This window comes from Tachysurus vachellii, chromosome 4 (genome assembly GCF_030014155.1).
Source record: "Tachysurus vachellii isolate PV-2020 chromosome 4, HZAU_Pvac_v1, whole genome shotgun sequence".
NCBI lineage: Eukaryota > Metazoa > Chordata > Actinopteri > Siluriformes > Bagridae > Tachysurus > Tachysurus vachellii.
In genome coordinates, this window is record NC_083463.1 from 32,061,559 (window position 1) to 32,088,647 (window position 27,089).

Here is a 27,089-nt window from a genome sequence, read left to right on the forward strand (position 1 = left end):
CACCAGCAGGGTGGATTATAGCAATGGACTCCTTACTGGGATCCCCAAAAAGACCATTAGACAGCTGCAGCTCATACAGAACGCTGCTGCCAGAATTCTGACCAGAACCAAAAAATCTGAGCACATCACTCCAGTCCTCAGGTCCTTACACTGGCTTCCAGTTCCATTTAGAATAGATTTTAAAGTATTGTTACTCGTTTATAAATCACTTCAGGGCTTAGGACCGAAATACATCACAGATATGCTAACTGAATATAAACCAAGGGTTCACTCAAAACAAGGTGCGTCAGCATTTAGTTATTACGCCACCTATAGCTGGAATCAGCTTCCAGAAGAGATCAGATGTGCTTCAACAGTAGACACTTTTAAATCAAGATTAAAAACACATCTGTTTAACTCTGCATTTACTAAATGAGCACTGTGCTGCTTCACACTGACTGCACTTTTTTATCCTAATCACTTTTACTCCTGTTTTATTCTTTTTAACATATTTTAAACTGTTTTATCAAAATCACATTTTTTTTATTGTTCTATGTTTTTATTATGATTTTATCGTGTCTCTTATTTTTACATATATTTTTTTTCTCTCTTATAAACTGTTTTCTAATTTCTATGTAAAGCACTTTGAATGACCTGCGTGTATGAAATGTGCTATACAAATAAACTTGCCTTGCCTTTAAATGGTGACAGAAAACCAGTCAATTGTAACAGAGAGGAGAATTTTATTTTCACAGTCGTGCTCAGAAACGTCTGTTCAGGACAAACTGGATGGGAGTCAGCAATAAAATGCATGAATATGTGAGCCAAATGATGGTTATCTGAATCAAATACTGTACATGATTTTGTGAGTTAAATGCATTCATTATTCTACTGTATGAGTCAAATGCATTTTTTTCTGTATCTCTTTCTTTCTTTCTCTGGATGTTGAACATTCATTCACACCTTTTATGTGAATAATTTGACTTTACCATGAACACTTTTTGACTCATCTGTTGTTAATTAAACATCTTTATTTTTGGAAGTTTTGAGAAAAAACACCTGGGAGCAATAATTGTGTAGTGCATGTGATGTATGTGATGTGTATAGTGTGTGTGATGTGTATAGTGTGTGTGATGGTTGTGATATGTCTGTTATGTGTATAGTGTGTACAGTATGGTGTATGATGTGTATAGTGTGTGTGATGTGTATAGTGTGTGTGATGGTTGTGATATGTCTGTTATGTGTATAGTGTGTATGGTGTATGATGTGTGTGATGTAGGCTTTCAGTGTCTTTGATTGTGTGTGTTCTCTGGTCAGTGGGATTGTGTTAATTGAGTTACAGTGTAAATGAACAGTTTTTATTTATCTCACTGTACGCCGGAGGATTTCCCCCGGCTGCTGTAGCCATGGCGACGCCGTGCATCGTATTGACCCCCTGTGAAAACAACAATAATCAATAAATCATTAAAAACCTGCTGGATTTGTTCTTAGCTTTGATCGCTAATGAGCTAACGAATAAATGATGAATTTCAAAGACAAAAATATTTGTTGTTGTTGATCCTACAGTGTTAGAGATAAATATAAATATAAAATATAACATAATTCCAGTAGATTAAATAGTTTATGTTGTATATTTTATGATAAACGCTTCTGAACTTTATACACAAACTCTAAACCTCCCTCCAGAACATTTTGTTGAAAAGAAAAAGAAAAATATTTGTTGTCAAGCAGAACGCTTGCTGATAAAAGCTGTTACTATGGCAACCGGTAGTAGAAACACCTTCTGACAAATTAAGAGCAGCGACAGGAGAAATCCAAGTCTTTATATTGTTTTGTGGGCGTGGCTAAAGGTAGAATGTTCCGGGAAAACACTGGATTATTTACATAACATACATAATCCTAATTTGTCATTTTATTGTCAAGATTATTGCTCAATTTTGGGGTAAAAAGGTATCAGAACCTTATGGTGGGTTTCAGCTGTGGGTTTCTCTTACCAGCTGAGTGTGATGAGGTGGGAAAGGGTTGTTCACAGGAGCACTAGGAGCAAAACTCTCAGGGTTCGGAACCACGTTGATGACGTTCAGCTGTACCACACACACACACACACACACACACACACACACAAAACTTTAAAGTTACACAATAACACTGTATAAAGTACACAACATGGTTACCGTAGTTACCCTCCAAATGGTGCCCTACAGAATCTGATCCTCACTAAATAGAAAGCAGACACACTCCGGCTCCCAGAATTCCTCACAACCTCATGATAGGGCACCAGAACTTTAGATTGAGGAGAATTTCTTCCTCTCACATCTGGAGATCTGAACCTACACCTGAACTGTCCACATGTGGTGTTGTTAGAAATAAAGCTGAACTGAACTGAAGTGATTATCTGTGGAGCTGAAGGTGACCTCTGACCTGATCAGCTGACCTGCTATTCCACTGGAGGCTGTTTTACCTGCTGGATCTGAAGTAGCTTGGAGTTGAGCTCCAGCTAGCAGCAGCATCATGCATTCAGATATCAAGGAGAATAAAGTGAAAGGTCAGAAAGATGAAATGCTTTTCTTCTTCTTTATACTCACGGTCGGTTCACTGGTGCAGGTGGCTTTGCAGGTGAAGGCTGAAAGTGCGATAGAGATGCAGAACTGGAGCAGAGTGAAAACCAGCAGAACTCCAGTTATTCCTTTCCTCATGCCCTGAAATAAACATCACCATCACCATCACGGCAAAAAGTCCTTCCACTTTACATCAATTTTTTTTGTATTACAATATTCCTAAAATATATTTCACAATTACCAAAGTTTTTTTTTTTTTTTATCCTTATACACCTCATGATCAAATAACAACGAATAAATAAATCAAACCTCTGAGGCATAGATGTATCTATATCTATAACCCCCAAAAATGAGATCCATGAACAGGAAGATGATGGTTAATCCTGCAGATAGCGTGCTAAAAATATTCAGTATCAATGTGGCCTTCACCTGAGAGAAAAACAGCAATAAATTAATAAATAAATAAATCTGCACAGACTCATACACGCTTTAGTCTGTTAGAACGTTTCCACTGTCAGTGTTTGTTTGTTTGTTTTGTCAAAACTAGAAAATTAAACAATAAAGAGATTGTAGGGAAATTTTATTATTTTATTATAATTTATGCAAAATAGACTAATTTATTGTACCTTTTATTATTTAAATTAATTAATTTGTTTGTTTGTTTGTTTATTTACCGAAACATTCTGTCTCTGTGGAAATTGTGTGATATTCACTTACATATTATTTAAAATTCTTTACTGTTTACCTTTAAGGGTTTAAATGTTCGAGTCTTTGTCATTGTTTTTTTGTTTTCTGGTTTCGTTTCTCATTCTGTATTGTTTGTGTTCATGTCAGTGTTTGTTACAGTGACATTTAGAACCAAAACTATATCATCAGATAAAAGAAACAGAAATCATGTCGTACCACACAGGAGTTTAACTTGTTGCTCGCTGAAACAGCCAGAGAGCCGGAAATGATGTGCTGCGAGTACGGAAAAAAAATATTTTATTGAAACCTGAAATAATACCATTTTATATATTTGTATATTTATGTCATAAAAACTGAAGAACACTAACAAACACTGGGCTCCAGAAGACGACTCCGGAGAAGATGATGATGTTCAGAGAGTAGGTCGCCAACACGATACCAAACAAAAACGTCAACAAACCTATCATTATCTGGACAGTCTGAGGTTAAAACACACACACACACATACACACATACACACACACAAATACACACACACTTGTACTTTAAAAAATCTTTAAAAATCTTTTTAATGAATACTGTTGTGTGTTTACTGTATATAAACACAAAAAATCTACAACCACAATTACTACCACAAGTACAGGTAAACTACCACTACTACAATAACTACACAACTGCCACTATAACTACACAACTAGTACTATAAGAGCAAGTGTTTTGTGATTGTGTTTGTTTGTGTAATTGTGTGTGATTGTATTATTGTGTAATTGTGTAATTCACCCCCAGAGCTTTGGGTTCTCCTTTCAGGAACTTGCTCAGTGGGCTGTGTGTCTGAGTGGAATTTTGTTCTGCTGTAGATGAGGGAATAACTTGAGTGACGACGGTGTAGCCGCGTCCCACATTAGTGAAAGGTACAGGAACGCTGGCCATCTTTACACCACAAAGTCTGACCTTTTAATCTGACAACAACAAAAAAAAAACTTTTACAAACAGACTGAAGGAAACACAGGAGTTTTAATAACACTTATTGATCCTGAGGTGTTTATTCTCTGCTTGAGCGTGAACACGTGGACTCGACTCAAGAAACTCGTTACAACTCTCGAAGGTTCGTCTGGTCAGAAACTTCCAGAACCAAATTCATCCAGAAACATCAAGAAAGTTTTAAAGTTTTCAGAGCATATTAGCTTCTTCTTTTTCCAGAAATGTGTTTCTTTTTTAGAGAAGACAAAAATGAAAGGAGGAGTATGCTAATGTTAGCCTTGTGCTGTTGTAATCAACGAGTCTTCAGGTGAAATTACATCCTGACACATATACATTATTATTATTATTATTATTATTATTATTATTATTATTATTACTACTTCTGTTTTTTCTTTACGACTTAGCACAACATTTTAGTAGTTTTATTTTATAATATATAAGCTTTAAAGGTTCGCACCATTTTATCATCATGTAAAAGTATGTTAAAGCAAATTAAAAATAATTTTATCTGTATTATAATCTATATTAATCTGTGTTATAATCTGTATTATAATCTGTATTATAATCTGTGTTATAATCTGTATTATAATCTGTACTATAATCTGAATCCTGCAGACATTTTTACTTTTTCTGGTTCTTCTTCAATCTTCTGTTCTTTAGTAAAATCTTCACGTCTGGAGTTTTTACACTGAAGTTTAACATAAACACTGTTAGAGAGGAAACTTGTCTTGTTTGTGTAACAGAGTAAAATAAAAACAGGGGAACACAAAATTCATAAGATCACAACACAAACCATGACAACACTGAGAGTTTTGTCTTCATTGTGTAACTTGTAAAGTTCAATTATTGTCCTCAATTCTTAATTATTGACTTTCACTGAAATACGTTTTATGTTTAATTTCTTCCTCTTTCTGATGTTATTTATATTTTTATTCAGAATTGTTTCTTGTCATTTTTCCAGCAAGTCATTGCTTTATTTATACTGAATTTGAGGAAGTAAAATTTCACCCGAGGAAAAAGCTCTAACTGAACACATTAAACACTGATCCTGTTACTTGTCTGTTAAAAACACAGAAATACTTTACTTCAGTTTGTTAATTCAACAAAGAGAAAAAGTCACATTTTACCTTCTGTCCTTTTAGCAGTGCTCTCTCTCTCTCTCTCTCTCTCTCTCTCTCTCTCTCTCGCTCTCCTTTTCTCTCTTTCTCTCTCTGCGTTTCTCTTTTCTTGTTCTTCTTCTGTATTCTTCCGTTTCTTCACCACACCTTTATCTTTTGTTCTGAAAGAATGTTTACGGTCTCAGTGACGCAGATATTCTGCCTCTGGTTCAAGCACAGACACGAGACTGAAACTAAAAACTAAAACTGGATACAGGAACTGGAGCTCCAGAGAAGCCCAGAAACCTGCTGTTGTTTTTCTTACAGCTCACTGCACAGTTCCCGGCAGGAAAGAACGAATACAGTCAGTGCTGCCTAGATACATGACCTGGAATTCCAGAAACAAGATACCCAACAACAATAAAACAAATAGGTGCAAGTAGCGATTCATGGGGCCAAGCACCAAGGGTGCTGCATTAGTTTCCTGAGCAGGTGATAATTAGATGATCGTATCTTCATCACTGAACATACATGTGATCTCAGGGATGTTTGCAGTGGAACGTCACAACATGACATGACGCTTTGTTAATGGCTTCACCATCACGGTACTAAGCAGCACAACACGTTAGCATCATGAATATATTTGACATCATGCTGATCAAATTTGTTCTAGCTCCTAAACTCCTAAAATAAAATAGAACCCTGCAGAAGGAGAATTATAACAACACTGTTATAAAACCTGCTCTGAGGTTTTGTGATGATTTAACCCTTCACTACGGTGCCAAATGTGCACAATGTGAAACGACGAGCTGTTAGAACATAACGGCTTGATAATTAGCTATCAGAAACGAAATAAAAATTGTTTGTATGTTACTATAGTGTTGTTGACATTGCTGAATTCTCATTTCTTCCTTGTTATATACTCTGCTTCTTGTCTTTAAATCTTTAAGTGTCACTCACACATTCTCTCTCTCTCTCTCTCTCACTCTGCGTATGCATGGTGGAAGAATGAGCGTGGCGTGTGGAGCGTGTGAGAGCGGTTGGCGTTTTGCCAATTTTTTGGCTTTTTTTTTGTTTCGCAAGTTTTTCCTTGAAACATCTAGGAATAATCTAGTGTGTGTGTTCTAGCATGCCTGTGTGTGTGTAAGCATGTGTGTGCAAAACTGGAAAAGTTACAGTGGACTCTGAGTTGTTTTGTTGTCACTGGGGAAATGATAAATCTTGAGGTCTTTCATTTCATAGTGAATGAATCTTTCACTGGTTTACTGGTTATTCAGATTTTCTGTTTCATTTTCATTCATGTTAAATCTGTTGGAAATTGATTTTGATAAAGTGATTGTAATGCTTTCAGAGTAAAAAGAGGGGGGGAAAGGTGAGCATTCCTGTGCTACTTCCTTTCTGTATTTACCTAACTAATTCTTGTGTTTAATACAGAAAATCTTGTTCTTGAATATTGAATGTCTGGGTGTGTTCTCTCTTGTTGCTCCATCGCTCTCTCTTGGATAAAGCTAGCCTTCTGATTGTCCTGGTCCAATTGAGGAGTTAATGCAAAATTTACACCCTTTTGGTGTGAGTTACACAAAGTGGCGAGCCAGCTAGGAGAGAGATTGGCCTGCAGCAAAAGTGACTGGTTAGAAGAGCTGAGTCGATTTGAAAAATATATATGTTGAGCAGAAAACTGATGACATGGATATTGTAAAAAGAGAGAATGTAAATGTCTCAAATGCCATAGTAGTCAGCGGCTTGACATTGACTGAAACAGATCAGGACTTAGAAACATGGCTGTTGAGATATGGTAGTATTGATCACAACCTTGTCATTGATGACCCAAACTCTGAATTCCATTGTCATGCTATTATAGAGTTTACTTATAGCTCTGGCATTAAAACACTAATGCCCCTGCTCCCAGTGAAAATGGTCAGTACATCAGACCCAGATACCACTTTCATACTCTATCTACCCTCAAGTAGCTAGTGATAGTGCCACCAAAGCATTGCAACCCATTGCTAGTGCTAGTGGAAAGTCAATTGAAGAAGTGCTCGAGGGGGAGTTAATATCTGCCAGCAGCGGCGGGATGAAGGATTTTACGTCATTTTGTCATTGTGAATTACGTCATTACGTCAGGACGTAAAGGAACTGGTGAACTGGATTATTGAACTGGTTCATTAAAACGAACTGTCCGAAAGAACCGGTTCGAGGAAAAGAACCGAACTTCCCATCACTAGTGAGCACATTAATATAAACCTGATCTACAGTCAGACCTGCTGTTAGAGAGAATTAATCAACACTTGAACATCAATCAGAGTCCAGAACACAGCAGTGTCATGTTAGATATTTATTCTTTTTATTTTGTTTAAGATTAGAGAACAAAAATAAAGTTTATTTCTAAAATAAATCTGCACAGCTGTTTATGAGTGAAACTCAAAATAGTTTTGAGAAAAAAGAGCTAAAAGCAATAATGGTGTCTAGAGTGTGTGATGTGTATAGTGTGTGTGATGTGTATAGTGTGTGTGATGTGTGTGATGTGTATAGTGTGTGTGATGTGTGTGATGTGTATAGTGTGTGTGATGTGTATAGTGCGTGTGATGTGTATAGTGTGTGTGATGTGTGTGATGTGTACTGTATAGTGTGTGTGATGTGTGTGATGTGTATAGTGTGTGTGATGTGTGTGATGTGTATAGTGTGTGTGATGTGTGTGGATGAAGGCTTTCAGTGTCCTTGATTGTGTGTTCTCTGCTCAGTGGGATTGTGTTATTTAGTTAAAGTGTAAATGAACAGTTTTTATTTTTATTCCTTCTCTTTGGTCTAGTTACATTTTCTCGCTGTACGCTGGAGGATTTTCCCCGGGTGCTGTAGCCATGGTGACGCCGTGCATCGTATTGACCCCCTGTGAAAACAACAATAATCAATAAATCTTGAAAAACGTGCTGGATTTGTTCTTAGCTTCGATCGCTAATGAGTAAATGATTAATTTCAAAGATAAGTATAATTGTTGTTGTTGTTGATCCTACAGTGTTAGAGATAAATATAAATATAAAATATAACAGTAGATTAAATAGTTTATGTTGTATATTTTATGATAAACTCTTCTGAACTTTATACATAAACTCCAAACCTCCCTCCAGAACTTTTTGTTTTTATTGCAAAAAACAATTTGTTGTCAAGCAGAACGCTAGATGATAAAAGCTGTTACTATGGCAACCGGTAGTAGAAACACCTTCTGACAAATTAGGAGCAGCGACAGGAGACATCCAAGTCTTTATATTGTTTTGTGGGCGTGGCTAAAGGTAGAATGTTCCGGGAAAACACTGGATTATTTACATCTGATTTGTCATTTTTTTTGCTAAGATTATTTCTCAATTTGGGGCAAAAAGGTTTCAGAACCTTATGGTGGGTTTCAGCTGTGGGTTTCTCTTACCAGCTGAGTGTGATGAAGTGGGAAAGGGTTGTTCACAGGAGCACTAGGAGCAAAACTCTCAGGGTTCTGAACCACGTTGATGATGTTCAGCTGTACCACACACACAAACACACACACACACACACACACAACTTTAAAGTTACACAATAACACTGTATAAAGTACACAACATGGTTACCGTAGTTACACTCCAAATGGTTCCCTACAGAATCTGATCCTCACTAAATAGAAAGCAGTCTTTAGTTAATGTCACACTCCAACTCCCAGAATTCCTCACAACCTCACCAGAAATTTTGATGTTCTTACGTACAAGGTTTCTTGAGGAGAATTTCTTCCTCTCACATCTGGAGATCTGAACCTACACCTGAACTGTCCACATGTCTTGTTGACAGAAATAAAGCTGAACTGAACTGAAGTGATTATCTGTGGAGCTGAAGGTGACCTCTGACCTGATCAGCTGACCTGCTATTCCACTGGAGGCTGTTTCACCTGCTGGATCTGAAGTAGCTTGGAGTTGAGCTCCAGCTAGCAGCAGCATCATGCATTCAGATATCAAGGAGAATAAAGTGAAAGGTCAGAAAGATGAAATGCTTTTCTTCTTCTTTATACTCACGGTCGGTTCACTGGTGCAGGTGGCTTTGCAGGCGAAGGCTGAAAGTGCGATAGAGATGCAGAACTGGAGCAGAGTGAAAACCAGCAGAACTCCAGTTATTCCCTGCCCCATGCTCTGAAATAAACATCACCATCACCATCACCATCATTTCACTTCACATCACTTCTTCCATTCTTTCTTTCGTTGTAACTCTTTTTTTTTGTATTACATTATTACCAAAGTTTATATTTTTTTATTCTTACACACCTCATGATCAAATAGGAACAAACAAATAAATCAAACCTCTGAGGCGTAGTAGTTGTAACTGTAACTGTCCTCATAGTGTGAGTATCTATAACTCCCAAAAATCAGATCCAAGAACAGGAAGATGATGGTGATTCCTGCAGATAGCGTGCTAAAAATATTCAGTATCAATGTGGCCTTCACCTGAGAGAAAAACAGCAAAAAATAAATCAATATATCAATCAATCAATAAATAAATAAATTTGCACAAACTCATACACGCGTTAGTCTTTTAGAACGTTTCCACTGTCAGCAGTGTTTGTTTGTTTATTTGTTTGTTTGTTTGTTTTTTCACAACTAGAAAATTAAACTATAAAGGGATTGTAGGAAAATGTTTGCATTTTATTATAATTTAGGCAAATATAGACTAATTTATTGTATTTTTTATTATTTAAATATTTATTAATTTGTTTGTTTGTTTGTTTGTTTACAGAAACATTCTGTCTTTGTGGAAATTGTGTGTTATTCACTTACATTTTATATAAAATTCTTTACTGTTTACCTTTAAACCCATGTTCGAGTCTTTGTCATTGTTTTTTTGTTTTCTGGTTTCGTTTCTCATTCTGTATTGTTTGTGTTCATGTCAGTGTTTGTTACAGTGACATTTAGAACCAAAACTATATCATCAGATAAAAGAAACAGAAATCATGTCGTACCACACAGGAGTTTAACTTGTTGCTCGCTGAAACAGCCAGAGAGCCGGAAATGATGTGCTGCGAGTACGGAAAAAAACATTTTTTTATTTAATCCTGAAATAATACCATTTTATATATTTGTATATTTATGTCATTACAACTGAAGAACACTAACAAACACTGGGCTCCAGAAGACGACTCCGGAGAAGATGATGACGGACTCAGGGAAGGTCGCAGACACGATACCAAACAATAACGTCAACAAACCTATCATTATCTGGACAGTCTGAGGTTAAAACAAACACACAAACACACACACACACACACACACACACACACACACACACACAAACAAACAATTGTACTTTAAAAAATCTGTAAAAATCTTTTTAATGAATACTGTTGTGTCTACTGTATATAAACACAAAAAATCTACAACTACTACCACAAGTACAGGTACAACTACCACTACTACTGTAACTACACAACTACCACTACAACTACACAACTACTACTAAGAGAGCAAGTGTTTTGTGATTGTGTTTGTTTGTGTAATTGTGTGTGATTGTATTATTGTGTAATTGTGTAATTCACCCCCAGAGCTTTGGGTTCTCCTTTCAGGAACTTTCTCAGTGGGCTGATTGTCTGAGTGGAATTTTGTTCTGCTGTAGATGAGGGAATAACTTGAGTGACGACGGTGTAGCTGCTTCCCACATTAGTGAAAGGTACAGGAGCGCTGGCCATCTTTACACCACAAAGTCTGACCTTTTAATCTGACAACAACAAAAAAAAACTTTTACAAACAGACTGAAGGAAACACAGGAGTTTTAATAACACTTATTGATCCCGAGGTGTTTATTCTCTGCTTGAGCGTGAACACGTGGACTCGACTCAAGAAACTCGTTACAACTCTCAAAGGTCTGTCTGGTCAGAAACTTCCAGAACCAAATTCATCCAGAAACATCAAGAAAGTTCTAAAGTTTTCAGAGCAGATTATCTTTTCCTTTTCCAGAAATGTGTTTCTTATTTAGAGAAGACAAAGAGGAAATGTTAGCCTTGTGCTGTTGTAATCAACAAGTCTTCAGGTGAAATTACATCCTGACACATATACATTATTATTATTATTATTATTATTATTATTATTATTATTATTACTACTTCTGTTTTTTTGTTACGATTTAGCACACCATTTTAGGTTGACAAAGCAAGTATTCGCAAAGGCCGGTGTTTTTTGGAGGCGAGTGGACATAAGGATCGGTGTTACGTTTGGAGGCAAGTGGACAGAAAGTTAGAGTGCCAAAAGATTTGGAGGCAACTGGAGACAAGCATGTGACGTTATCCGAGTACTCTTGAGGAAGTTCCCCACATTGGGCTGAGTGTTTTGATATGTCACATGTCCATGTTGTGCTAATTTTTGATTTTTACGTGACATCACGTGATGTCATCAGAATACCTGTGAGGAAGTTCCCCTCATTGTTCTGAGTGTTTTGATATGTCACATGCCCATGTTGTAAAAAGTTTTTTGATTTTGCATATTTTGGGGGCGGGGCTGCGGGACAACCGAAAGGCCAGTCGATACACCAATTTAAACCTTTGTTCAGAGTATCACCCTAAATGAGCTGACCGAGTTTGGTGTAGATAGTTCGAAAGCTTGCCGAGTTATAAACCTCCAAAGTTTATAATGGGAGTCTATGGGAAAAAAGGCCATTTTGAGACCCAGTACCAGAAGTACCAGTACTCAGATCGCTTAGAAAAGTAATAGCAACAAAGATCAGACCAGCATCTACAACATATCCGAATTTAGTGCATGTGGCTCGAAAGCTCTAGGCCGCATTAAATTTAATAAATTTTTGTCTAAGCTTAAATAGGAAAACAGAATTTTGGCTTCTACAAAGCGACATAATTATATAAGCTGTAAAGGTTCACACCATTTTATCATCATGTAAAAGTATGTTAAAGCAAATTAAAAAATTATTTCATCTGGATTATAATCTGTATTATAACTAGATTTGTAAAGTTCGTCACGACAAACTTTGATGTTGGCTTTGACGGTGCAAGTATTCGCAAAGGCCGGTGCTTTTTGGAGGTGAGTGGACATAAGGGTCAGTGTTACTTTTGGAGGCAAGTGGACAGAAAGATAGGGTGCCAAAACATTTGGAGGCAAGTGGAGATGAGCATGTGACATCATCCGAATACTCCTGAGGAAGTTCCCCTCATTGGGCTGAGTGTTTTGATATGTTCATGTTGTGCTAATTTTTGATTTTCAAGTGACATCACGTGACGTCATGTGATGTCATCAGAATACCCGCAAGGCAGTTCCCGTCATTGTGCTGAGTGTTTTGATATATCACATGCCCATGTTGGGCAAAATTATTAATTTTCACGTGAAATCACGTGACGTCACGTGACGTCATGAGAATACACATGAGGAAGTTCCCCTCATTGTTCTGAGTGTTTTGATATGTCACATGCCCATGTTGTAAAAAGTTTTTTGATTTTACATATTTTGGGGGCGGGGCTGCGGGACAACCGAAAGGCCAGTCGGTACACCAATTTAAACCTTTGTTTAGAGTATCACCCTAAATGAGCTGACCGAGTTTGGTGTAGATAGTACGAAAGCTTGCCGAGTTATAAACCTCCAAAGTTTATAATGGGAGTCTATGGGAAAAAAGGCCACTTTGAGACCCGGTACCGGAAGTACCAGTACTCGGATCGCTTATAAAAGTAATAGCAACAAACTTCAGACCAGCGTCTACAACATATCCGAATTTAGTGCATGTGGCTCGAAAGCCCAAGGCCGCAGTAAATTTTATACATTTTTGTCTAAGCTTAAATAGGAAAACAGAATGTTGGCTTCTACAAAGCCAACATAATTAGGGATGTATCGATCCGACATTTTGGATCGGTATCGGCGCCGATCCAAGCATTTTGAGTGGATCGGGTATCGGTGGTGCGTGACCGATCCAAATCCGATACCCGTGGTCATGGGCGTCGGAACCATTATATGTGGGTGGGACAGGACACGCCCACTTTTTAAGACCAATAATATTGGACCCACCTAATTTTACCGTCTCTATTCAGTGCATAATGTCTTTTTTTATTACTTTTCACTTATATATTAAATTACATTCATGAAAATAAATATAATAGATTTTATGGGAAATATGTTGCACAACCGCCTGCGACAGACAGGAAAGTTTAGCAGGCGTCCTTTACATTTACCTCAGCGCGTTAAACATGTCGCTCATTTGGGTGCAAGGTTTACTGTTTAATACATTTTGCATTGTGTTAAGAGTTCTAATTTAAGATTCACTTTAAAATATTGCCTTTTCTTCAGAAAATTCAATAATTTAATATAATTTAATATAATAATTGCAGTATATATGGTTTAGATTGTTATACCGCTAACTGTTAAAAGTACCGTTTGCTACTGCATTAATACTTTTTTTAAGGTTTCTTGTGTTTTCATTTTTATCCAGTAATGGGCATTTTTATATTTCTTTGCCAGAAACAAATAAATCGTAATAACTAAGTGAGTTGTATACGTACTTTAGTTTTAAAGGTAGAAAAGAACACAGATATCGGGTCGGTATCGGTATCGGCCGATACCGGCAAACGCTGGTATCGGATCGGATGAGAAAAAGTGGTATAGGTACATCCCTAATTATAATCTCTATTATGAACTGTTTTATCATCTGTATTATAATCTGTATTATAATCTATATTAATCTCTATTATAATCTGTATTATAATCTGTATTAATCTCTATTATAATCTGTATTATAATCTGTATTAATCTCTATTATAATCTGTATTATAATCTATATTAATCTCTATTATAATCTGTACTATAATCTGAATCCCGAAGACGTTTCACTTTTTCTGGTTCTTCTTCAATCCTCTGTTCTTTAGTAAAATCTTCACGTCTGGAGTTTTTACACTTCTCCAGGCCCTAAAAATACCCTCAGACCTCAGAGGGTTAACGTAAACACTTTTAGAGAGGAAACGTGTTGGTTGTGTAACAAAGTAAAAAAAACGGGGAACCGAAACAGTGTGAACACAAATTTCATAAGCTCACAACACAAACTAGTTGTGTATCATTACAACACTGAGAGGTTTGTCTTCATTGTGTAACTTATAACGTTCAATTATTGTCCTCGATTGTTTATTATTGACTTTCACTGAAGTACGTTTTATGCTTAATTTCTTCCTCGTTCTTATTTATATTTTATTCAGAATTATTTCTTGTCATTTTTCCAGCAAGTCATTACTTTATTTATACTGAATTTGAGGAAGTAAAATTTCAACTGAGAAAAAAGCTCTAACTGAACACATTAAACACTGATCCTGTTACTTGTCTGTTAAAAACACAGAAAAACTTTACTTCAGTTTGTTAATTCAATAAAGAGAAAAAGTCACATTTTACCTTCTGTCCTTTTAGCAGTGCTCTCTCTCTCTCTCTCTCTCTCTCTCTCTCTCTCTCTCTCTCTCTGCGTCTCTCTTTTCTTCTTCTTCGTCTGTACTCTTCCGTTTCTTCACCACGCCTTTATCTTCTGTTCTGAAAGAATGAATACGGTCTCAGTGACGCAGATATTCTGCCGCTGGTTCAAGCACAGACACAAGACTGAAACTAAAAATTCTCCTAAAAGCTGCTGTGTGACCAGATATGCTGAAGATGTGAACTGGATACAGGAGCTCCAGAGAGAGTTGGAGGGAAGCACAGAAACCTGCTGTTGTTTTTCTTTCAGCTCACTGCACAGTTCCCAGCAGGAAAGAATGAATACAGTCAGTGCTGCCTAGATCCATGACCATACATAAATAGGTGCAAGCAGCGATTCATGGGGCCAAGCACAAAGGGTGCAGCATTAGTTTCCTGAGCAGGTGATAATTAGATGATCGTATATTTATCACTGAACATACATGTGATCTCAGGGATGTTTGCAGTGGAACGTCGCAACATGATATGATGCTTTGTTAATAGCTTCGCCATCACGGTACTAAGCAGCACAACACGTTAGAATCATGAATATCTTTGACATCATGCTGATCAAATTTGTTCTAGCTCAAAAAACAAGGAACTGGTTAAGAAACTGAGTGGAAAGGCAAAAATCCAGCGCTTCGATACCTGCACATTCTGAAGTGTTTTCTTCCTCGTTTCTTCCTCTTATTTTTTACTTATCATTTTATTCTGCACTCATTGCTCAGACAACAAGAACTTGCTCCTTTAGCAGTCTGACTTTTTCTTTCTCAAACAAAAACAGCAGATACATGGGAGCTAAACCATTAAGAGCCTTGTACTGTATGTAAGTAGCAGCAGTTTGTAATCAATTCTAAACTTAACAGGTAGCCAGTGTAGAGATGATAAAATTGGGGTTATATGGTCATACTTTCTTGTCCTAGTGAGAACTCTGGCAGCTGCATTTTGGACTAACTGTAGCCTATTTATTAAAGATGCAGGACAACCACCTAGTAATGCATTACAATAGTCCAGTCTAGAGGTCATGAAAGCATGAACTAGCTTCTCAGCATCAGATACAGGCAGGATGCATTTCTAAGGCAGGAAACATTTCTAAGGTGGAAGAAGGCTGTTTTTGGCAAGTTGCTGTGTAATATAACACCGAAGTATTTTACTGTCGAGCTACTAGTAACAGTACATCCCTTTAAATGGAAGATGAATTGTGAGAGATTCTGTGTACTGGTTTGCAAAAGTATGCAAATGTATGCAAAACTATGCAAACAAATGAAATACTACAGTAGAAAAAGAAGAAATGAAAACAGACATATTATTAGCAAACTAAACTGGAATAAAATTTGGGTAAGTTTCTTTATCTGTGTTTGTGTTTTCATATTCCTGTGGATTCTTCACATTGTCTGCAGATTGTGGCATAAAATAATAAATAAACAGATAAACAAATAAATAAAGAAAATAATTAAATAAATAAAAATAATAGAAAACATTTTGGAACTATAAAATATTGATGCACTTATTTATTTATTCAGATTTTTAAGTAGACTACGTAAAATAAATAAATAAATAAATAAATAATGATCGTGTAGAATACAGCAAAAGATTCATCATAAAACATTTAAAAAGATATAAAACTACTACACGCTCTACAGAATTCAACACTGATTATTCTGTTAATTCCCTAAATTTGAGATCTGAGCGCTGTGATGTTGTCGGTGTGTAACGAAGGCAGTATGAAGGTTTATAATCCGCTGGATGCTTCGAGTGAACATCTTGTGTACTGTATGCAGTTTGTATGTGAGTCTTGTTGTAACACATCCGTTTCTCTTTCTGCTAATCTTCTATCAACTGTTATGACTCAATAAAAGTTCCTGTTTTCCTGTGTAAGGTTTCACCTTCCGGCGGCACGGTGGCTTAGTGGTTAGCACGTTCGCCTCACACCTCCAGGGTCGGGGTTCGATTCCCGCCTCCGCCTTGTGTGTGTGTGGAGTTTGCATGTTCTCCCCGTGCCTCGGGGGTTTCCTCCGGGTTTCCTCCGGTTTCCTCCCCCGGTCCAAAGACATGCATGGTAGGTTGATTGGCATCTCTGGAAAATTGTCCGTAGTGTGTGATTGTGTGAGTGTGAGTGAATGTGTGTGTGTGTGCCCTGCGATGGGTTGGCACTCCGTCCAGGGTGTATCCTGCCTTGATGCCCGATGACGCCTGAGATCCGAGGTAGTTCGGATAAGCGGTAGAAAATGAGAGTGAGTGAGGGTTTCACCTTCCTTTCCTGCTGTTGACATTTTCCCTTTCTCCACTTTCTTCCAAATCACAGCGTTTCACAGCGTTTAAAATCACAGCGTTTAAAAATAAACAATGAAATTTTTAAAAAAAAATTGTCCTCGACTGTACAAGTGTGTTTTTTGTGCGTGAGGTTTGCTCGAGTTAAAACCCATCGCAGGAAACGAGCTTCGATTTTGAACAATGGGGAAAATCAGGAAACGACACTGGGATAAAACATGGAGACGGATGTGAACCAGGAGGTAAAATCAGTAATCAGTGTGAGTGGACAGTTAACTGAAGATAGAGACAGAAAATAAAACGAGCTGGGAGTCACTTAGCATGAAACATTAAATATGTGCAGAACCCAATTGTTTATTTGGCTCCTGTTCTCCTTAAATGACTCCATATTGATTCTGAGAAATATAAATAAATAATCATGAAATCCAGGAAAGTCCCTGAAGATTTCATTAGGAAGCAAAATGATCAAACATTGTTGGTCTTTAGTGTTAAAAATACAACAATCTGTCATTTTGCTTGCATTTCTTTCCATAATTTTATCGATCTGTTCTCTATGAGGGTCGTCTGAAGCCTCCAGAAACACACCAGAGTCTGAAGGAAATAAATGACTGGTACAGAAGCTGGTTTATTTCACATATTGACTGTTTTAATGAGGTGTTCTTCAACCTTAGAAGAAAAAAGCGAGCGATGAGCCACTTCTCCGTCCTCTTGGCGGCGGTCGGGTCGTAAAATCACGCACAGGTTTAATTAAAGGTAAAAGCTGATTTACACGTCTGACTGCAAGCTCACGTGCTAATGAGGGAATCGTATGTGAAGCTCGTTTGTGTCAGAAGCACATGGTAAATCAACAGAAAGCCTCAAAGCATCTCCAGTGTTGCTGCTTTGCACCATTAAGAAATAAAGCTGCAAATTTCAAGTTACAGTCATAATCATTATGTGTTTTTTATTCATTTATAGTCACCTTTAACGCTGTAACGACAAAGCGAGTGAGTTCCTGTTCCTGATAAACGATCGTTCCCGTCAGCAGTCTTTTATTTATTTTTTCTTGAAGTCAAACAAATTGCTCTTAGTGAGAAACCACAAACCCCATCAGCTTTCCTTCTGACTGATCTGAAGCTCCTAACACTGGAGACTCCTTCCTTAAATATTCATGTAAATGATAGATATAGATTTTGGATGTCCGAGTTTGTTGTTTTATTCTGCTGACGAATGTTTAAGATTGATTGTAATGAATCGTGTGGTCCATAGCTTTACATTTTAAAGATTGATCTTTTTTTGGGAGCCACAAAGAGAATTCCTGTCTCTCTTTCCTCCACTGTGTGTTCTGCCTCTTCCCTGTGAACAGAAAGCCGCATCTAAACTCCGGTGATTTGCGCCTCAATCAGAACCTATCAGCTCCCATCATGCATGATTGTAAGTGTCAGAACCGGCTTTGACAAGTGATTACGCTCAGGCAGAGTCTAGAAGACCTGACACTTTTCCGAGGCAGAATTTCAGCCTGTTCTGGCTCAGCAGGGGCTGTGAAAGGGTTTCATCAAAGGGAAAAAAGAGAGAGGAAGGCAGGAGCCCCCCGAGAGAGGAAGGCAGGAGCACCGATCAGAAACCTTTTGTGCCGGCTGTCACAGGCAGATGATTCGAGGTGCCGTGTTCTGGAGATTCAGCCTGTAACATCTGCACTCTCTTGATTATCTGAGCGGCGGTCCAGTGTGCGTGCGTCTGTGTGCGTGCGTGTGTGTGCGGGTGCGCGCGCGTGTGCGTGCATGTGTGTGTGTGTGTGCGTGCATCTCTGTGCGTGTGTGTGTGTGTGTGCGGGTGTGTGTGTGTGCGTCTGTGTGCATGTGTGTGTGTCTGTGTGCATGTGTGTGCGTGTCTGTGTGCGTGCGTCTGTGTGTGTGCATGTGTGTGTGTGTGTGTGTGCGTGCGTCTGTGTGCGTGTGTGTGTGCGCGCGTCTGTGTGCGTGTGTGTGTGTGTGAGAGAGAGAGAGAGAGAGAGAGAGAGAGAGAGAGAGAGAGAGACATTTTAGGATATTTCCTAGCTGTAAAATTTTATTTATTTGAAAAGAAAAAGTGAAATTAATTAGACAAAAATGAAACAAATAAAAAAACAACAGTATTAATGACATCACCATACAGTTTATTTGGAAATTGTTAGACACACTGTTTTTATTATTATTATTATTATTATTATTATTATTATTATTTATTTATTTATTTATTTGTTTGTTTGTTTTATTTATTTTTTTACTCATTGTTTTTTTATTTTTTAAATGATTAGAAATCACCAACTGTCTGCTAATAAACTGTGTTGGTGTTTGATGTGGAAAAGCTGATTAATGTCAGATGTAAGTGTTTAATGGACAGATTTTGATTGTTTAATATATAATTTATTTAATTGTATAGTGATTTTTGGATGTTTTTGGGTAAGGAATGATTTTAATGGTGAATTCTGGTGTTTGAGAAGATAATGAACAGAAGACTGGTGGTGTTTGGTGGAACAGTTTGGTATCTGATGATGGTATTTATTATATGTTTAAAACCAGTGTTTTGTTTTTAATAACTAATGATTTTTAAATCTAAGCAAAGTGTTTTAATCTGGTCATAGTGTTCTAAAACGTTGTGTAGATAATCCATTTTATGTGTAGATTAGTTTTTATGTTGATTGTGGATACCTAAAAGAAAAATCTATTTATTTATATTTTAACAGTCCTGCTCTCAGGTGCATGACGTCCCCTGACAGCTAGTCTTGACACCATCAGCCATGACAGCTTGGAGGAAACCTGGCGCTCCTTCGTGCAGAGCTGCAGCATGTGTGTTTTTTTTGTTTGACTGTTTGTCCAGACAGCAGACGGATGTCAGAAGGGTCACAGGACAGAAACATTTCCCACTTCCTGAGTTTGACAGCTTCACTTCAGACATAATGACTAAATGTCTGAGGTTTTCAAGCCTCAAATTTCTTTCTGCTTAATCACCAAAAAAAATCGCTAATCCTGTCAAACTCTAATGCTGGAATTCAGTTCTATTAGTGGATTTTCTATTTTTGTTCTATAGTTCTATTTTTGAAGCTAGAACACATAAAACACATAGGAGTTTTTTCAAACGCTTGATTTTCTCTAATAATTGTCTGAATTCACTCGACTGCTTTGATACCCATTAATTAGCTAACTAGCTAGCTAATAAAGAGCCTGGACTTTGTGGCTTCATATCTGTGAACAACTTTTAAAATATTTGATTTGTAGAAATTCTTTACAGAAAGTATTATTTAGGTTAAAAAATTACAGCTAAATTGAACAGAATTAGACAGAAATACAGCTAAAATGAATAATGAATAAAACTTTATAATCTGTCATTTAGTCCATTTATATCCAATTTTATTTTATTTAATTACCTTCTCTTTTTTATTTATACATATTCCACCTTTATATTTTTTATAGTATTCAATTTTTTTTCATTTATACATGCATTTAATACTACAGAAAATCATGTTTACACTGAATCACTTTTATATTTCATGTGAATTGTCATCACTTAGCATTTGTTTATTCATTTACACCCTTTTTCTATCCGCTATAGTTTATATAACAAAAAAAAAAATCCATATATTTGCTTTTATAATTTCTGGTTATCATGTTTATTTTTATTTCTGTTATTTTCTTCTATGTCCCCTGTCTGTATTTTCATAGTTGTTGCAGATTATTTTTGGCCCACTGTCATGGGCACGAAACAGAGCGGACACATGACGAGAAACATAAACAAGTGCACGTGGCCAGAGTCTGGGCAGAGTCCTTACAGAGCCCCACCCCAAGGCGCGGCTCCCGACACGCCAATCCGTCCAGGCAGTCCCGACGGGTCCGGGAGGGGGGAGCAAGGCACACGGCGAGGCAGGTGGGGGGAGCAAGGCACACGGCGAGGCAGGTGGGGGGGAGCAAGGCACACGGCGAGGCAGGTGGGAGGGAGCAAGGCACACGGCGGCGCAGCCAGAGAGGGCCGTGCGACGTCCACAGCCGAGCTGAAGGGCCGAGCGACGTCCACAGCCGAGCTGAAGGGCCGAGCGACGTCCACAGCCGAGCTGAAGGGCCGAGCGACGTCCACAGCCGAGCTGAAGGGCCGAGCGACGTCCACCGATGCACCCCGGCCAGATCCACCCCCGGAGTCCAGGAAAGGGAGGGAGGGAGGGAGAAGAAAAATAAATCCTCCACAGAACAGGGAAGTCCAAAAACAGGAAAAAACGCAGGCCTGCGACACCCCCCGCGGACAGGAAGTGGGGCGACGTCCTCCACGGAAACCAAAAGTGAAGCGACGCCCCCCACCGGAAAGTGCGGGGCGATGTCACAGGACACTGAAAAACAGAACAAACCTTGGGCTGGCGACATGGTCCGCAACCAGGAAGTGAGGCGGCGCCCCCCGCGGAAAAAACCGAAAGCGAGGCGGCGTCCCTCACCGAAAAAATGCGGACCCACGTCGCCAAACGCGCCAAGTCCAGGGGGGGGGAAAAACAAACAGGAAAAAAAATACTCCCAGTCGGCCGGTCCAGGTTGCTGCTATCCCGCTGGGTCCTAATGTGGCGGCATCTTCTGTCATGGGCACGAAACAGAGCGGACCCAAACGCAGGATAGCATAAATCAAAACAGGGTTTAATAACTAAAAACATGAAACAGGACGCAGACTAAAGACAGGACAAACCACAGTAGATGCCGCGCTGCCCAAAGCAACGCGGCACAGTTAAATACACAAGACAATGAGAACAATAAGGATCAGGTGTGATGACAGGGAGGAGCAGACGAAGGCGGGGCAGACACGTGACGAGAAACATAAACAAGTGCACGTGGCCAGAGTCTGGGTCCTTACAACCACACTGTAAAACCCGATGTATGAGGCGTGTAAACTGAAGCATGACCCACGTCTGAGATGAGATGTTCAGGACGTGTGCAGGGAATATTGGGAATAATTAAATCCATCAGTTCTCCAGCAGGGTTTGAACAGCTCACTTCAGCTGAACTCGGAGGATTGACTTCTGAAAGGAGGAAGCTTGGCTTCAGGACGGAGCGCTGCACCGCATACTGATCCAACATCTGTCAGAACCACCTGTGAACTTTACCTACTTTTCATGAATCTCATTTCCACACAGCAGATTATACACCGCTGTCAGATCCAATCTCACTCCACGTTTTTAAAGGAAACTGAACTTTGTTTAAATGCTTTTTGAGCGACGCTGACACGTGGGAATTAGAATAAGACTTGGGTCAGAAATTACTGCTAATCAGTCATGCTGTGATGGATGTGGAGACGCTTGAACTATGATCCTTCATAAAACTCACATTTCACTGGAGGTGGTGGATAATAAACATTTTTACCCATAATGCCGTGTAGAATGTAATAATGTGCCTTAGATCTCATCAGTTCTTGGTGATTTTTATTTAGTTGTTTGTTTGTTTGATTATTTGATTGATTTTTTGTTCCATTCATTTATTCTTTCTCACTCACTCATTTTCTAACACTTATCCGAACTACCTCTGTGCATATCTCAGGCGTCATCGGGCATCAAGGCAGGATACACCCTGGACGGAGTGCCAACCCATCACAGGGCACTAGAGGTGATCCGGATACTTGGCCGAAACGAGTATCCGGTACGGATAAATCACTTCTGCCGAGTACGAGTATTATACGAGTAATACGAGTCAATATCTGTGCTCGGATTGAATGAAAATCATCATTGGGTAGCTGATTGTGTCAGCGTTCTGTGATAGGCTAGTCACAGCGCCCCTCCCCTACAGTGATAGGCTAGTCACAGCGCCCCTCCCCTACAGTGATAGGCTGGTCACAGCGCCCCTCCCCTACAGTGATAGGCTAGTCACAGCGCCCCTCCCCTATAGTGATAGGCTAGTCACAGCACCCCTCCCCTACAGTGATAGGCTAGTCACAGCACCCCTCCCCTACAGTGATAGGCTAGTCACAGCGCCCCTCCCCTACAGTGATAGGCTAGTCACAGCGCCCCTCCCCTACACACATACAGATGTATTGTGTTGCTGTGTCTCGCTCTGCTCACTCACAGTCACACACAGAACAGCTCTCTGTCTCTCCCTCAGTCACTCGGGTTCGCGGGTCTTTTCCGTTAACGTTTAGGGTTTCTTCAGCTTTTTACTTCGAGTTGTAACGTTAATAATACGTACTTACTAACCAGTAGAGTTCTGGTAAACGTGGGTTCGTTCAGACGTGGTTCTTGCTTGGTAGAATGCGACTCGCACTGCGTCTCTGCCTGTCGGAGATTTTTTTCTTTTTTAAACCTTCAGCTGTCTCTAACCAGTAACCAGACACTGAGTGTCCGACACGTTTTTGCTGTATTTCATAAAAACATAAAGGTAGTAAGCTAGTGTTATAAATATTACAAATTAATTATTAAGCTACACACACACACACACACACACACCTGGGGTGGAAATAAATAAAAAAAAGAACCAAAAAAATAAAAAAATCACACTGATCATAAAAAAATTAAAAGTTAAAAAAGAAAGTTATGTTGTTCATTACATGTTACTTCATAATTGCACTGCATTGTTTTGTTTTCATTGTTGCAAAACTTGTTCTGTAATATAGTTCGTTTGCTATCGTGATCAAAACCATTGATCTGAAGCTCAATCCTGATGCTGTCCTGTAAATATTTTTCTAATCAGCAATAAATATAACAATTTCTGATCAACCCATATCAATTGCATGCTTAAAATAACATACCGGTTTAAAGCCCCGCCCATTTCAAGACAAACCCCACCCACTCCGAGTACAGATACAGATACAGATAATTCATATGGTTAACAGATACAGATACAGATAATGCTGTACTCACTCATCCCTACAGGGCACACACACACACTCTCATTCACTCACGCAATCACACACTACGGACAATTTTCCAGAGATGCCAATCAACCTACCATGCATGTCTTTGGACCGGGGGAGGAAACCGGAGTACCCGGAGGAAACCCCCGAGGCACGGGGAGAACATGCAAACTCCACACACACAAGGTGGAGGTGGGAATCGAACCCCCAACCCTGGAGGTGTGAGGCGAACGTACTAAGCCACCACTAAGCCATCGTGCCCCCTATATTTATTTTTTCAGTCATTTATTTGGCAAATTATTTTCTAATTTTGTAGCATGGAAATAGTTTTTAGCACTCAGTAAAGCTGTATTTCTGAATTTAACATTGATTATCTCATCAGTTGATGATGAAATCCTCTGGAGTGAGTTTAACTCAGGATTGATCGTAAGTATGAGAATGATAACACTGAGATTAGACTCCAGCAAATATCGATCGGCGAATGTAGAAACAGCGCATCAGTGTAAGATAAAGCTCGCCTCTTTATCCAGATCAATAAATATCAGAGTGGCTCTAATAAGTTTCTCTGTGTAGGTGATGTTTCTCTGCTAAAAATAGCTGTTACTGTAGTCGTAAAGGAACAATTGTAACAGCTGAAAGACGTCTGTTCGGTCACCGTTATCACTGTTAGTCACATTATTATTCTCACATTCACACATTATTATGAGCCTGGATTCTGTGAAATGAGCTCCTCAGAGACACACTACAGTACATCCCAGAATTCAACTCACTGTGTCATGCTTTACTTTTGATGACACATTTTTTCTTTTCATTTCATTTGTTCTTTTTATTTTTATTGTTTATTTGTTGAGTTATGAATGCTTTTTTAATTAAAAATATATTTCACATGAAATGAACATTATTCTGCTAAAGTCACCAGGGTGAAAGCAGAACTTGATGATCTATATGCACACACACACACACACACACACACACACACACACACACACACACACACACACACACACACAGCTGTTCACTGCTTATTTTCTGTAGTGTTCTGTTCGACACCTGATCCTTCCCCGGGCTGCTCCAATTAGCTCCTCTACTCCAGACTGCTCACACACACAGCATCTGCTACCAGAGCTGGCTCATCTTATTTATTACATTTATTTCCGTGTGTGTGTGTGTGTGTGTGTTGTGTGTATAACAGTTCATTAGCTCCCCCTACTGGACTGAATCCAACAAGCATTTTAATGCATTATAATGAATTTAATGTTTCTAGGGAGTTCTTACAGCAACAGGCATCCTGAGATCACTGAACACTTGACATGTGTCGCAGTTGCTCACAGAATAACTCCATTCAATTACTCATTACATCATAGTTACATACATAATTATGAGTGAAGCAACCAAGAAGCCGATTTTATGATCCCACCACCATGCTTCGCTATTATGTGATATTTTGTGCAGATTCGTGACACATAATCCAGATTATAAATCGGTTTCATTTCTGATTTGTACTTGACTTGGTTCTGTGAGGTCCACATGATAATTATCGAAGTCTAATCCTGGGAACACATTAAAAGGTATCCCTTTATTATACAGGTCAGTCAGTCGTCTATTCAGGTTGTTAATGTCGGGGCGTCTGAGATTAAATTTATCTAGCTCAGCTAAGTAGGTCTTCACTATGAGCATCTTATAATCTGTTTTATTCCTGCAACAGTAAGCGCTCCAAGCATGACTGGGAATATTAATTCCTTCTTGATATTCTTTTCCGTCTCTTGTTATGGGTATCCAGTTATTACCTGGGACGACTCCGGTCACAATGTACGCCTGGTTATTTTGGTCGAATTTACAGTCTTGGTTTATTTCTTTAAGCATCGGTTCCTCCGCTTGTGCAGCCCATTTTTGGTTGCTGTCCGGTGTTTGTGGAGCTACGTTAGTTAAAGTGAAGGTGGAATCTGCTTGATCCTGATCAGCAGCAAACTGGCGTGGAAACACGTGACCTCTAGTAAACCCTGTACCTGAATAATCAGAATCCACGGCCTGGTTAACTATCTTTCCTGCTTGTCTCGGGGAATCAATCATGTTTTTCTTGTCTTTATATTCTTCAATATCTTCCAGCTGTTATGGAGGAGGAATGAAAGAGTAGTGAATTAAACACAAAGACGTTAATCAGCTCACTCAACACACTCTTCATGATAAATAAAACACGTTACACATGTTAATGAATCAGTAATAATGAAATATTTAAACACACTGACTGACCTGAGGTTCAATTTTCCACTCATCGCTGCGGATAGTCGTTCCTGCCTTTGAGATGTTGTAGGCCGAGAAAATAGGGATCCTCCTCACAGTGTCGTACTCGGTGGCAAACCTGTATTTGTTTTTCCAGCGCTGGCAAATCGTCTTATACTGATGTCCAGTGAAGAGAGTGGGGACGATGATGTCACTTGTTTTTTTCGGGTTCGGAAGGAAGAAGTTAGGACAGGAATGTTGAAATGAAGTAACAACTTCTGTCAGGGTCGGTGAGGAGAAAGAGGAGAGCAGGAGCACCAGAGAGAGGAGCTGCATCCTGACACACGGTGAAGGAGTGTGTGATGAGGAAGAGTGTGATGACGAGTGTGTGTGATGGATATCAGAAATCTGTTTGAGGACAAGAGGAACATGAACACAAATAAAAACTCAAATTCATCATCTGAACCTGTTCATCTATCTGTAACAGTGCATTAAAACATTATCAGAAGTGGTGTCATGTGTTCAAGTGTCTAAAAGAGAGAAAAAGTTTCTCACCACAAGCTGCTGGAAATTGATGTTGAAGTTCAGTAGATGAAGTGAGATGAACACAGGAGATCTGTTTTTAGTGATCTTTAACTCTAGAAGAACCGACTGGTCTCTCGCTCTCCTGCTCTCAGATACTCGCCTTTTTATAACACTGTTGTCACGTGGTAGGTTTACACCTCATTTCTGAAGAAACTGTTATCTTTGTTTTGGTACTTTCTATAAAATCTTGTGTAATCATGATTTCTGTTTTCTCTTTGAGGAACTAAAATGTGAAACAGTCCCAGAAACACTCTGGAACATGTCCAACAGTCATTTCAGTAGAACTTTTGATTATTAATAACAGACAATTTCCAGCAGTTAACTGGAAAATAACTTCTATACTGAATTAAATAAGATTTTTTTCAGTGGACACAAACATTTAAAACTCACCTCATCACCCTGTGGGTCAGTCAGCAAACATCTAAAATGGTCTGATTTGTTCTCCTACGTATCTG

The 27,089-nt window shown here is 38.8% G+C and overlaps 3 protein-coding genes across 4 annotated transcripts; all 3 read right to left on the minus strand.

Annotated features, from left to right (window-relative positions):
- Positions 1–992: 992 nt before the first annotated feature.
- LOC132845025 (membrane-spanning 4-domains subfamily A member 4D-like) lies at positions 993–5,633 on the minus strand. Of its 2 annotated transcripts, XM_060869004.1 has the most exons (8): positions 5,333–5,632; positions 4,005–4,183; positions 3,593–3,703; positions 3,441–3,497; positions 2,847–2,966; positions 2,565–2,678; positions 1,974–2,063; positions 993–1,414 (listed from the first exon to the last, which is right to left on the minus strand). In XM_060869004.1, the coding sequence occupies exons 2-8, from the start codon at positions 4,152–4,154 to the stop codon at positions 1,316–1,318; spliced, it is 741 nt and encodes a 246-aa protein (XP_060724987.1). In that variant the 5' UTR covers positions 4,155–4,183; positions 5,333–5,632; the 3' UTR covers positions 993–1,315. The 2 variants fall into 2 exon arrangements, with proteins under 2 accessions (XP_060724987.1, XP_060724988.1); XM_060869005.1 differs by lacking the exon at positions 3,593–3,703 and having other exon boundaries at positions 5,333–5,633.
- Positions 5,634–7,624: 1,991 nt separating this feature from the next.
- LOC132845023 (membrane-spanning 4-domains subfamily A member 4A-like) lies at positions 7,625–14,936 on the minus strand. The gene is made up of 8 exons (XM_060869000.1): positions 14,677–14,936; positions 10,845–11,023; positions 10,426–10,536; positions 10,272–10,328; positions 9,616–9,759; positions 9,334–9,447; positions 8,721–8,810; positions 7,625–8,189 (listed from the first exon to the last, which is right to left on the minus strand). The coding sequence occupies exons 2-8, from the start codon at positions 10,992–10,994 to the stop codon at positions 8,112–8,114; spliced, it is 744 nt and encodes a 247-aa protein (XP_060724983.1). The 5' UTR covers positions 10,995–11,023; positions 14,677–14,936; the 3' UTR covers positions 7,625–8,111.
- A 10,145-nt stretch (positions 14,937–25,081) lies between these two features.
- LOC132845016 (endonuclease domain-containing 1 protein-like) lies at positions 25,082–26,767 on the minus strand. Its single transcript, XM_060868988.1, has 3 exons — positions 26,605–26,767; positions 26,080–26,457; positions 25,082–25,935 (listed from the first exon to the last, which is right to left on the minus strand). The coding sequence occupies exons 2-3, from the start codon at positions 26,383–26,385 to the stop codon at positions 25,303–25,305; spliced, it is 939 nt and encodes a 312-aa protein (XP_060724971.1). The 5' UTR covers positions 26,386–26,457; positions 26,605–26,767; the 3' UTR covers positions 25,082–25,302.
- Positions 26,768–27,089: the final 322 nt, after the last annotated feature.